Raw genomic sequence first — 12,967 nt, forward strand, 5'->3', positions numbered from 1 at the left:
GAGCAGGAGAGAATGTGTGTACGTGTGTCTGCTGTGTGTGTGTGTGTGTGTATGAGGGAGGGAGAGAGAGAGAGAGAGAGAGAGGGAAGAAGAGAGGGAGAGCAAGCAAGAGAGAATGTGTGTGTGTGTGTGAGTGAGTGAGAGGACATGTGTGTGAGAAAGAGAGGGGGAGGGGTGTATGAGAGAGCTGTGTGTGTGAAAGGCGAGAGGGGAATGTGTGTGTATGTGTGCGTGCTTGCGTAGGAGGGAGAGTGTGTGAGTGTGTGTGTGTGTCTGACAGAGATAGAGGGGGAGGGGTGTGTGTGTGTGTGTGTGTGTGTGTGTGTGAGAGAGAGAAAGCTAGGAGCAAGCTCTGCAAATGGTGTGTGCTTTTGTGTGTATGTGTGCCTGTAAGTGCATGTCTGTGAGCTTGTGGAAGTGTGTATTTGAGTGTGTGTGACTGACTGTGTGTGTGTTTGTGTGCGCAATCCTGCTTGTTTTTTTTAAAATTCTGCGTTACTGTACAGCACAGTACAGTTTAACAGATTACTGTGAGTATTTGCCAAATCATGCACATATGTGTATGTTAACAGGAGGTGATGCAGGTAGCCTGAGGGGTCTAACACAGGACAAGAGTGAACCTTCACTTTTTGTCCTAAAACACACTGAATTGTATTCCATTTGTTGCACATGATAACCCATGCAGCTAGTTTATTTGGTTATTTGGTGTACGATAAATATATTTTCGAAAAATCACATTCACTTTTTTTTGTAGTAATTGTAAGTGTAGTGCATAGCTGGTGGAATGAGCTACTGTTAATGTAAGTAACAGTACATTTGATAGGGGGCAGTATTGAGTAGGTCTGCACCTCAATCAACCCAAAATTCTGAATTACTAAATTATTTTAAACTATTACTACCGACAATAAATGTAATAAGAGCTGGAAGTCTTACGTGTTTCTTTTACGAACATTTAGAGTCAACCTTTTTCTATGTTGCCAAGCAAACTCTAAACTCTTAAAAATGGGCAGCAACATTTTTTTCCCTTGTAAATGGTGGATGCATCCATTTTTTTTTACCTGGGGGTGAATTGTTCTAAAGGCACGACCTACAAATGTAATTTCCTTAATTATGGAGACCATATAACACAAAAATATAACTAAAAGTATATTTTCCATGTTCACGTTATTCAAATGTTAAAAAATTGTGATGAATATAGTTTGTACTAGCTACAAACTAAAACGTCTGTCACCCCCAGCCTGCAATGTAATGGTATTGGCTAGAATAACCTTCGCGTGAGCTAGTTGTGAGAGTAGAGAGCGAGAGAGAGAAAGGTACGGAGAAGATCATCAGTTGCTAGCGTTAACATGGCGGAGACCGTACGCTCGCTCTTCGACTACCGGGAGCCACCGACCCTAGACAGCGACGGAGAGGGCAGCAAACCAGCGCCACCGCCACGGGGGTGAGGGAGTTAGTCAGCCATATCTTGTATACTGACGAGATATAAACATTAAGATCTTTCTGTTGAAGTCAGACAGTCACTGACAGCAAGTGAACGAGAGGGTGTGTGTGCGCGCGCCAGTGTGTGAGGATGTTTTTACTGAAACTAAAAGTTAAACTGTGCTATATCATAAGTTTGATAGCGACTAAAAGTCGTTCATGAGGAAAGATATCAATGAGAAACTAGTACAATTCTCAAAATTTAGCAAAATTATTTCTCCCCTCTCTAAAATCAGGTTGAAAAAGGTGTGTGTGTGCGCGCGTGCGTGCCGTTGGTGATATCTGTGTATGTGCGCGCGCTTGTGTGTCCGCTACTGTAGGAGCTAACATTAACTAGCTGATGTGCTTGAGAACAATCCGAGTTAATTTGTCTAACTATCTACTATACTAGGCTAAAACTGACGTTACTTTTATGTAGCTATAAGCGAGTTACCTGCTAGTTAGGTAGCCAGCGATCTACTTAAGCTTTGCGTTAATTAGGCTACAGATGGTTAAACACACCCTCCCGTTTATCATATACTGTCGGTATATGTATTTTCCAATTAATTCAAATTTTCAATAAGATGATCTGTTGAGCTGATTAGATACTACCAGAGACTCTCTCCTTGTGTGTGCGCGCACGTGCATGTGTGTGTGTGAGCGAGCGTGCGCGTGTGTGGTTGTGTGCGAGTGAGAGAGAGGCTGACACACACAGGGAGGGGAGAGAGCGTGAGAGAGAAAGGAACAACCAGAGTGTGTGTGTGAGTGTGTGTAGGGGGAGGGAGGAGAGTGTATGTGAGAGAGGGAGGGGGAGGAGTGTGTGTGTGTGTGTGAGAGAGAGAGAGAGAGAGAGAGCGAGTGGGGGAAGGAGAGGGATTGTGTATGTGCGTGTGTGTGTGAAAGGGTAAGGGAGGGGGAGAGTGTGTGCGTGACAGAGACAGACACAGTATGTGTGTGTATGAGAGTGTGAGGGAGGGGGGGTGTGTGGTGTGGAGACTGTGTGACAAAGAGAGCAGGAGTGAGTGTGTGTACGTGTGCATGTGTGTTTGCGAAAGAGAAGGTGTGTATGTGCAATGGGAGGAGTTGTGTGAGTGTGACTGTGTGTGTGTGTGTTTTAGAGAGGGTGTGTATTCGAGTGTGAGCTGTGTGTGAGAGGGAGAGAGAAGGGAATAAAGGTGTGCTTTTCAGAGATGGTGTGTGTGTGCACAGACGTTAATGTGTGTGTGAGAGAGTTTTTTGAAGTGTGTCAGGATGTGTATACGTGTGTGTTTGTGCGCAAGTTGTATGTATGGTTGATAGAGAGAATAGGGAATAAATGTGTGTTTTTCAGTGTATGAGGTACAGAGAAAGAGCTGTTGGAGACTGTGAAGGACGTGTGTGTACGTGAGAGTGGACATATTTGTGTAATAAAGGGGGAGATGTGCGTGTGTGCGACTACGAGTGAGTGAGTGAGTGAGTGAGTGAGTGAGTGAGTGTGTGTGTGTGTGTGTGTGTGTGTGTGTGTGTGTGTGTGTGTGAGAGAGTGAGTGTGTATGTGTACGCCTGAATTAGTGTGAGTGTGTGTATGCATGAATTTGTGTGTGTGTGTGTGTGCATGCCTGAGTGTGTTTGTGAGAGTGTGTGAGATAGAGATAGAGGGGAAGTGTGTTTGAGAGGCTCAGAGAAGGGGAGGGGAGAGTGTGTTTGTGCATACGTGTGTGTTGCTGAGTGGGGGAATGAGTGTGTTTGTTTGTGTGTGTGTGTGAGAGGGAGGGAGGGAGGTGAGTGAGGAGGAGAGATGGGTGTGTGTCTGTGAATGTGTGAGAAGGAGAGAGACTAGTGTATTTATGTATAACCAAAAGCTGTGTGGGTTTGTGTGTGTAGAAAGGATAAAGCATGTATTTTGTGCGTGTTAAAGAGAAAGACAATGTTTTGTAAATCCTATTTTGTTAGTGTTGTCTCAAAAGTAGTAAAATGAGTGTAGGCCCTGGATGGTAACTACCCATTTTGGTGTTTGTGTATGTCAGAGAGAGATTATTGAGTTTTACTGTGATTTAGAAGAACACAGGATTTGAAACCAAGTGTGTGCGTCTGTCTTTAAGAAATGGAAGGATAGAGTGTTTCTAACGAAGAGAAGGAGAGGGTGTGTGTCGTAGAGACACAGAGAGTGTGTGTGTATGTTTAAGAGGGAGAGAGCAAGAGAAGAGGGAGGGTGTGTGTGTGTGTGTGTGTGAGAGAGAGTGTATGAGGGAAAGAGAAGGGGAGGGTGTCGTGCCGGAGAAAGGGTGAGGAAGTGTGTGTGAGTGCGTGCGTGCAAGCTTTTGAAACAGAGAAGGGAGAGTAAATGAGTGTGTGTCTTGGAAACAGAAAAAGAAGGCTTGGTAGTGCATATGCTGTGTGTGTGTGTGTGTGTGTATGTGTATGTGTGTGTGTGTATGTGTGTGTTTGTTCTGGAGGCAGAGGGAGAAGGGGAGGGTGTGTGTGTTCTGCAGGCAGAAAAAGGGAGGGGTGTGTGTTGAGGGGGAGACAGACACAAGGTTTGTGTGTGTGTGCATGAATGTGTGTGTATGTGACAGACAAGGGCAGTGTGTTTGCGTGTGTGTGTCAGAGACAGAGGAAAGGAGAGTGTTTATGCATCTACTTTGTTTATGAAAGAGGAAAGGACAGTGTGTGTGCGTATGTGTGTGTTTGTTTGTGCGTGCGTGTGTGTGGGTGGGTATGTTATATGTGAGAGGGGGAGGGGGGAAGACTGTGTGTCTGTTTTATTATTGAGATTGTGTGTGTGTGTCTGTGTGAGGGAGAGAGAGAGAATGTTCTGCATGAAGGAGGGAGTGTATGAGAGGCAGATTGCGTGTGTGCATCATGTGTGCCTTATGGAGATGTGTAAGAGAGGTTATATGTATATTATTCAAACGTAGGACCGTGTATGAGAGAGGGATGGTATATATGCTATGGAGAGTGAGTGTGTATGTGTGTCTTTGTGTGCGTGTGTGTGAGAGAGAGAAAGAGAGAGAGAGGGAGTGGTATTGAAGGAGAACATCGGTCTGGGAGAGAGTATAGTGCAGATTGTGTGTGTGTGTGAGAGAGAGAGAGCGAGAGAGAGAGAGAGAGAGAGAGAGAGAGAGAGAGAGAGAGAGAGAGAGAGAAAGAGAGAGAGACAGGAGGAGAGAGAGGTTTTGAAGGAGAAGAGCGATCTGGGAGAGAGTATAGTGCAGATTGTGTGTGTGTGTGTGTGTGTGTGTGTGTGTGTGTGTGTGTGTGAAGAGAGAGAGAGAAGGGAAGAGAAGGAACATGAGACTGTGGGTTTGGTTATTTGAGAGAGAAGGGTAGAGCACAGTGGAGAGAGAGAGAGAGAGAGAGAGAGAGAGAGAGAGAGAGAGAGAGAGAGAGAGAGAGAGAGAGAGAGAGAGAGAGAGAGAGAGAGAGAGAGAGAGAGAGAGAGAGAGAGAGAGAGAGAGAGAGAGAGAGAGAGAGAGAGAGAGAGAGAGAGAGAGAGAGAGAGAGAGAGAGAGAGAGAGAGAGAGAGAGAGAGAGAGAGTGTGTGTGTGTGTGCGCTTGAGCAGGCTTGTATGTATGTGTGTGTGTGTGCGCGCATGTGAGCTTTAGCAAGAGGGGGAGGGGTGTGTGTGTGTGTGTGCATGTGAGCTTGGCTGAAGAGAGGATATTTGTGTGTAGTGTGTGTGTCTGTCTGTTTGCGTGCCTGCCTGCCTGTGTGTGTGTGCGCCTGACTGTGTGCGTGCCTGTGAGCCTGAGAGGGAGGGGTGTGTTAATGTGTGCCTGTGTGTGTGTGTCTGTCTGTGTGTGTGTACGCATGTATGGTGTGTGCAAGTGTGTGTGAGCACATTTGGGCCAGGTTGGGGGAGGGTTGTGTGTGTGTGTGTATCCACGCGCACACACACGTGGGCTTTCAGAACACAGGGTGTGTGTACAGTACATGTGGGTCTTGAGTGAGGACTTGTTTGTGTATTTCTGTGTGTATGTGGGTTCGAGTGGGGAATGGAAAGGGGGCTGTGTGTGTGTGCTTGTTGGAGACAGAGGGGTGATGAGAATACATTGAAGAAGGGAATTAAGTTAAAGATGAAAATGTCCTACATTTTGAGACGTAGTAGGCTAATATAAAAGTCCTTTAAACTACACACACACATACAAATGTGCCTGTTATTATAGACTATCACTTTACATGTTGTCACAAACAGAACATTTCATCAAATGTGTTTAACAGGTGTAAATGTTTTGAACGTCTTTAGGCATTGAACTGTCAAACTAAAAAAAAAATTGTTATGACAAAATACAATACTTAATTAGTCTACAGTAATGGCAACATGTTTCAAAATAAAATAAACTACTTCAGTTGGAACAATTCTGTTTAGATAATGAAGTATTCAGAACACACATGTATACATACACAAACACATGGAGAGAGAGAGTTGGATCAATACAAAGACAATGAGTCTGGCTGATATCTCTTATCTGTCCTTCTCGCTTCTCTTGCACACACAGTCACCATATCATGAACACAAATAAAAATCTTCCTAATGGCCTAGGCCTACTGCTTTTTAAATATATATTTGTTGCCTTATTTCAGCTTTATTGGACAGCGACAGTTAATGATAAACAGGAAATGAAGGAGAGAGAGAGAGAGAGAGAGAGAGGGAAAGACATGCAGAAATGGCCTGAGCTTGAATCGAACCCAGGCCGTTGTGCTTGGGCCTCTGCTAGTATGCAACGCACCCTATCCAGTGACCCACCAGTTGAACCAACTGTCCTAGACCACTGGTCCGGGTGCAGTTCTGCCATTTGTTACAGAAGGGATTGAGGCTAAGAAAGATTATCTCAGATCAGCTTCTGAGGTAGCCCTTTGCCTCTACAAGTGCCTTTTGGAAAAAAACAGAACCTAAGTACAGATTTGGGATCATCGAGAGCAGCTGATCTTAGAACAGAGTCTGAGGAGCAAAGAGGAGGACGTTCCCTGGAAACTCCTAGTATAGAATCAGTAGTAGAATAGAATCAATAGATTGATGATCGTCATGGGTTGGGGGGCGGGCGGGGGGGGGGAGAAATGTATGCCAGGACTCTATTGATTCTATCTATCGCTCAACAGCTTATTGATCACAGCCACTTGATGGATGTGGAGTTCAAGAGATTGATTTGATAATAATGTGTGTTTGTATTCTAAATAAGTGATGTTTTCATGTAAAGCATTGAGACAGAATGTATCCTTGACACCGTGCATGTGTTACACAGACGCGGCTGTGGAAGAAAAAGAAAAGGGACACCTGTTAAAGTCTTTGTCACTGACAATGTGGAGGAGAACGTGCCTGAACACAGCTATGGCCCAGGTGTGTATATGTGTGCGTGTGTTTGTGTGTGTGGCACCGGTGTTACATGTATTTAATGCTTGTGACTGTGTAATCGTGTGTGTGCGTGCCAGTTGGTGAGTGGTGTGTGTGTCTGTGTATGAGGAGGGAGGAGGGGGGGTACGTGTGTGTGTGTGTGTGAGTGTAAGCATGTCACTGTAGTATGATGTTCACCAGTGTGTGTGTTGGGAGGGTGGTGATGACCTTGGTGTGTGCGTGCATACTTGTGTGTGTAATCCTTTCCTACCTCACTTCCTCTCAGGTGATCGCAAGGAAGCAGCAGAGAACAAGCGACCTACCCTGGATGGACCATTCCACACCACTGAACCTGCACACAACTGGTAAGTGTGTGTGTGTGTGTGTGTGTGTATGGAAATACTTTTTGTATTGATTTTCTGTGCTCAGTGCAGTGTGTAGTGTTGGCAGTGTGTGTGCGCAGAGTGTAGTGTGTATTGTTCTGTGTGTGTGTGTGTGTTTGTTTTCTCAGTGCATTGTGTGTGTGTGTTTGTGTGTGCTCAGTGCAGTGTGCAATGTTGGGAGTGTGTGTTTGTTCAGTGTGTATGTGTGTGCTCAGGGCTGTGTGTGTGTGTGTGCTCAGGGCTGTGTGTAAAGGTGGGAGTGTTCTGGATCAGGATGATCAGTAATCACCTTCAGGAGTGTGCATGCCCTCATTTTTTGGGTGTCCGCTTGTGTGTTTTTGCACTGTGTAGAAGGTTTTTTATTTTTTTCTTCCTCTCCCAGTGGTTCGTCAGAGCAGGGCGAGGAGGGTGGAGCTGGGGTGGCAAGGGGAGGGGCTGGGGTGTCGATGTACCCACCCCCCCCTAACTGCCGTATCCGAGAGGTGCACTGTGGCAGCCAGGTGCGTCTGGTGGTCATCGCCATCAGAGACATCACTAAGGGAGAGGAGATCACCGTGGACTACAGCCTGACTGAGTGGGGAGACAACACCATGGTAAGCACACACACACACACATGCAATCACAAACAAGCACATGCACACACCACATATAGTCAGCCCCTCCCCCCTTACACAAACACGGCACAGCTCATCTAATCAGAATGTAAGTAATTACCAAGTTACCATGGTAATGGCTGAGATCCTATTATCATGCAGTAGATTTGAGGTAGCTCTAACCAGGACCGTTCTGGAAACCTTCTAGACTAACACAAACAAGCTAAACTTCTCAGACAATCTACAAGATCGCTGTAACCCTGACAATTGATGGTCCATGTTTCACTTTCAAATCATGTTCAACAAATGCTCTTAAAACTTTTGGGCCAAATATGTTTGTATGTATTTATTTGATACCAATGAGTGAGAGTCACAGCAGAGCACACTGAATGTCCCCGTGCTTTTTCTCTCCCAGGGATTCCGTGGCCCAATCTCTCCCGGGCGTTACGAGTGCAACTCCGACCCCGAGAACGACAATATCAAAAAGGTAAGATGGACGCCTTTCTGCCTACTCTAATGAGTAGATTGGATACAGAGCCTGAGGTTACCTTTAATCAGAGACTGAGCATTCACACCTTGATATGCATGTCTTGCACACACATTCTCCAGGCTCCTAATCACCTCTCTCTCTCTCTCTCTCTCTCTCTCACTCTCTCTCTCTCTCTCTCTCTCTCTCTCTCACTCTCTCTCTCTCTCTCTCTCTCTCTCTCTCTCTCTCTCTCTCTCTCTCTGTCTCTCTGTCTCTCTCTCTCTCTCTCTCTCTCTGTCTCTATCTCTCAGGAGGAGGAGTCTATCTCTCCCTCCACCCAGCAGGACTACCTCACCCCCTCCTGGTCCCTCTCTCCCTCCTCCTCCCCCGTCTCCCACTCTGATGCCAGCGACTCAGACCCTGAGAATGAAGCCGGGGAGGAAGGAGCGCCCCGGGGCCGTGCCAGTCGGCGCTGCAAGAAACGCCACACTCCCTCCAAGAGAAAGACACCACACCGGACGCACCCGGGAGCAGGGCGTGGACCCCTGCTGGCTCACCAGCCCCTGCCCTCCTCCCCCCTTCCACACTCCCCCTCCTCCTCCAGCGCCAGACCTCTCTTCAAGGCCCCGGCTCCGCTAGCAACCAGCACCATGGCCAACATCGGCCTGGGTTTGGCTCGGGGCGTGGCCGGGAGCGCCGGTGGCCCAGCCCGGCAGAGCTGCGACTACTGTGGGCGCCACTTCCGCTCTCTGGGGCGCCATCTCGACAAGCACCACGCCCACCAGCCCGACGTGTGTGCCGCACTGGTCGAGCGCCACACGCACATGCCCCACCTGACTCGTGGCCCTCAGTCCGGGTCCGCCCCGTCTTCATCCACTGTGACGCAGAACACTCGCCCGGTGCACGGAGGCGTCCAGGATCTCTCCCCTGTCGTCCCTGCGCCCACCACAGCCTCCGCCGCCCAATCTCCCGCCTTCATCGGCAAGAATGGCTGCGCTCCTCCGGTGTTGAGCCCGACCCGAGGGAGAAGCGCCGTTCCGGTGTCCGTGTTGAAGAGAGGCCCTCCACCGGTGGCCATGACCCCGGCCAGAAAGGGAGGACTGCGGTTTAAGAGGGAGCGAGAGGAGGGGGATGAGGAGGAGCAAGAGGAGGGCGAAGTGGAGGTGGTGAAGGTGACTCGGCCTAAAGAGGAAGGGGACGTGCAGTTGGCGTGTCCTCATTCCCAAAGCGAGGCCAACAAAGGGATGGAGACGCTGCCAAAGGAGGAGGACGAGGAGGACGAGGAAGAAGAGGAGGAAGAAGAAGAGAACGGAGTGATGGAAATAGAAGACGACAGTGGAACCGAGGACAAGGAAAAGGACCTTCTGAGGTAAGTCGAGTCCAGCAGTGTCCTCGGCCTTAAAATGAACATAAAGCTGGCTTATCTTCCCCCTCAACTCCACTCCCTCACTCTCTCTCTCCCCTTCCTTCCTTCCCTCCAGCAGCTCAGGCCGCCTCCACATGCTGCCTCTCCTCTCCTCCCTCTCCTCCCTTGTTCTCTACCTCCGCCGGCTTCAGCACTCTGCCTTCCTGTCGCTGTCCCGCCAGCTGCAGTCCGCTGAGGCCTGGCGCCTACTGTGCCACTCCAGCCTGGCTCTGCTCATCCTCTACAACCGCCGGCGTGAGTGTGAGGTCTCCAAGCTCGCCATCGCCGAGTACCGCGTCCGCGTCACCCCCCAGTGTCCCGTGCCGGTCCCCCCCGGTGCCCCGCCCGCCCTCACCCCCCTGGAGGCCTCCCTGTCCCCCTTTGAACGCCTTGTCCTTCCCCATCTCCCCCGTGTGGGGGTGCAGGGCAAGCGTGGCCGCGTTCAGCCCCTCATCTTGCCCCCGCATTGCGAGCCCTGCCTGGAGCTCCTCCTGCAGACGCGCCACGACGTGGGCGTGGACCCGCAAAACCCCTACGTCTTTGCCCGCCCCTACCACTCCCCGGCCACGCCCCTCCGCGGCACCGACCTGCTGAGGAGCCTGGCCCGCTCCAGCGGCACGCGTAACCCCCGGGCGCTGACCCAGACCCGGGTTCGACGGCAAGTGGCAATCCTGACCCAGCTACTGCTACTGGGGGAGGGGGAGGAGCCAGGCCAGCCGGGCGGGAGTGCAGTGGAGCGTCTGGAGCACTTCCTGGAGCGGGAGTATCACGTGACGCAGAGCTGCGGCGGGATTGGCCAGGATCCGGGGCTGATGGGGAGAGTGGGGAGGGTGGTGCTGTGTGGAGAGAGGGATGGAGTGCTCTTCAGAGGGATGAGTCTACACCACATCTGTCTGGAGCTGGACGGTGAGGCAGGGGGGAGGAAAGGGGAAAGAATTTTAAAAAGATGGCAAGTAAAAAAATGAATGAGATATGAAGCTGTCATGGAATGATCTAAATAATCTTGTTTCAAATGAATGATCTACAGGTGTATTATTCTATTACAAAATCACCATCAGGAAGTATGGTAGAGGTGTAGGTGTTAATATGTAGTGACAATACAAATACATTAAACAAATATGAAGTTTGAAAAATGCTGTTGAATCTATGTTGTTGCAAGAAATGTAATGTGTGCCCCTTCTTTTCTTGTCCGCTCGCCATCTTCTCCTCTCCATGGTGTCCTCGGTCCAGTAATGTCTGGAAACTCTGCAGACTCATACTCGGAGGGCGAGTCTGAAGGCGACCCGGGCAAGGAAAAGGGCGAGGTGACCCCGGCCACCCAGACATCCGCCCCAACTCCCACGCTCCTATATGTCCGGAGGGGAAAAGCCAACAGCAGGACGCCGCGGCCCAAGAAGATGAAAGGCACACCCCCGTCCGCCTCGCCTCTATCCCCGCCGCTCGTCGGCCGCAGAAGAGGCTCTGGTCAGCCGCGCTCAGGTTCGTGTCTGCTTGTCTGAGTCGTGTCAACTAAACCATGTGCGTGCTGGTACGCTCAGTGTCATCTCACAGATACTGTTGTATCCTCCAGTCCCACGGGTTGTGTTGTGACAAGTTTGCCTTGGTCGCTCTTTCCGCAGGCAAGCGCGGCGTCCTCAAGCGTCCGTGGTCAGAGGCGGAGCGCGCAGCCGTGGAGGAGCACCTGACGCGGAACATCGCCGAGCTGCGTGTGCCGGCCAAGGCGGACTGCGAGCGCTGCCTGCAGTCCTGCCCCCTGCTGGTGACCAACCGCCGCGACTGGCGCGCCATCAAGTTCTACTGCCACAACCGCATCCAGCTGCTGAAGAAGAACCAACGTCGCGATAGCGACCCACCTCCACTCATTGTCTGCTGAGAAGGGAGGCTAAAGGACGTCTGACGTAGCACACTACTACTCACGGTCCAGATGACCGCCGATCCTTGTAGTCACACACATTTTGGACAGTCCTCTGTCTGCAGAAGGGGAACCTGTCTATTCTGTAGTGCATTATCTGAAGGAGATTTCAAAGGAGCTCCGATGACACACTATGTTTCACTGTTTTGAGATCTTAAATTCTACCATTTCTTTTAGGATGGAGAGTGGTGAGTGCACTACAGAACAGGTGCACTAAATTTGTGTTGGGTGTCATTTGAGATTCACCTTAAGAGACAAGAGAGATTGTTATGGGTTTGGTTACTCTTTAGTTTGTACAGGCCTGTACTAGTTTCACCTCTGACAGAATGACCCTGTTGCAACTGCGCCAGATTTTTGGCGTTGTCTTTACTTAGAACTGATTGGGTAGTCTGCAATTGCTCAGTTAGTCTGTAGCCTTTACTCTGAGAGGATTCCCATTTCCTTACCAAAATGGTTCTAGATGTAACCAACCTAGATACCAATAACGGGGTTGTTCGGAGTTAACCATATTAAATTCAGTATTTCTACGTTGGAAGTGGCAACACTGTCAGTGAAGTAAAGTTTGATTCCTCAAAGCCATGATTAGTCCTAAAACATGTGAAGAGTAGACTAAATCATGTTGCATATTTGGTTACTATACCTTCCCCTTCTCCTCTAAAGAGGTACATCAAAGAAGCTGAGAAGGTATTTACCCAGAGACATAGCATTTTGTTTTTGGCATCGGTCCACTTATTTTCCCTGTGCATTTATGCACGTTTTATTTTTCTTCAAGTTGTAAAAAAAAAAAAAAAAACGGTGCTTAAGTTATCAAGCTATTATCTCAATTTGAGGGCAATACATTTCCCCGACTTCCCTCGTTTGGGTGGTCTTTTGAGGCATTATTTGGAAGTGAACTGAATGACTCAGCTGGAAAGTTGTTTATTTTATTTGTATTATACCCCCCTCCCATGCAGTGTTTTTGCGTTGTTCGTGTTGATTGTTCGTCTTTTCAAAGACTAGTTTTGGTCCAGTTCCTGTCCGGCTTTTATGCGTGTCAATAGTTTTGCAGTAGGCCTAATGCTAGATTCTGGATGCTTTTGTCACTCGATTACAAGTGCCCAGAAATCTTTGTCAACTACTGAACTACAAAAAAACTACACAACACCATGTCGAACAGATACTTGAAGTTATTTAAACCGTTCACATCATCCATTGTTAGTTTATGCTCCAAGTCCAGCCAGTTATTTTGTACAGAAAAAAAATATATATAATTTTGTTAACTGGCTTGTTTGTCCTACTTGTAACTTTTTCCCCATTTATGAGTGTATATTGTACATAGGCCTGTGGTTTGTAAATATTCACAGTAACAAAGAAAAAAAGCTTCACACAGTGTATGATATTTCTTGGTTTTCGTGTCATGTTTTTTTTTTATAAGTCTTATAAAAAGTTGCAGCTG

At 48.5% G+C, this 12,967-nt stretch overlaps 1 protein-coding gene across 2 annotated transcripts; it reads left to right on the top strand.

The window, feature by feature from the left end:
• Nucleotides 1-1,299: 1,299 nt before the first annotated feature.
• LOC146236491 (uncharacterized) lies at nucleotides 1,300-12,967 on the top strand. Of its 2 annotated transcripts, none has more exons than XM_084686204.1 (9): nucleotides 1,300-1,441; nucleotides 6,682-6,776; nucleotides 7,057-7,135; nucleotides 7,536-7,746; nucleotides 8,162-8,233; nucleotides 8,527-9,584; nucleotides 9,697-10,526; nucleotides 10,851-11,099; nucleotides 11,240-12,967. In XM_084686204.1, the coding sequence occupies exons 1-9, from the start codon at nucleotides 1,347-1,349 to the stop codon at nucleotides 11,491-11,493; spliced, it is 2,943 nt and encodes a 980-aa protein (XP_084542330.1). In that variant the 5' UTR covers nucleotides 1,300-1,346; the 3' UTR covers nucleotides 11,494-12,967. The 2 variants fall into 2 exon arrangements, with proteins under 2 accessions (XP_084542330.1, XP_084542331.1); XM_084686205.1 differs by having other exon boundaries at nucleotides 9,700-10,526.

Source organism: Hypomesus nipponensis, chromosome 22 (assembly GCF_054491055.1).
Source record: "Hypomesus nipponensis isolate SF chromosome 22, ASM5449105v1, whole genome shotgun sequence".
NCBI lineage: Eukaryota > Metazoa > Chordata > Actinopteri > Osmeriformes > Osmeridae > Hypomesus > Hypomesus nipponensis.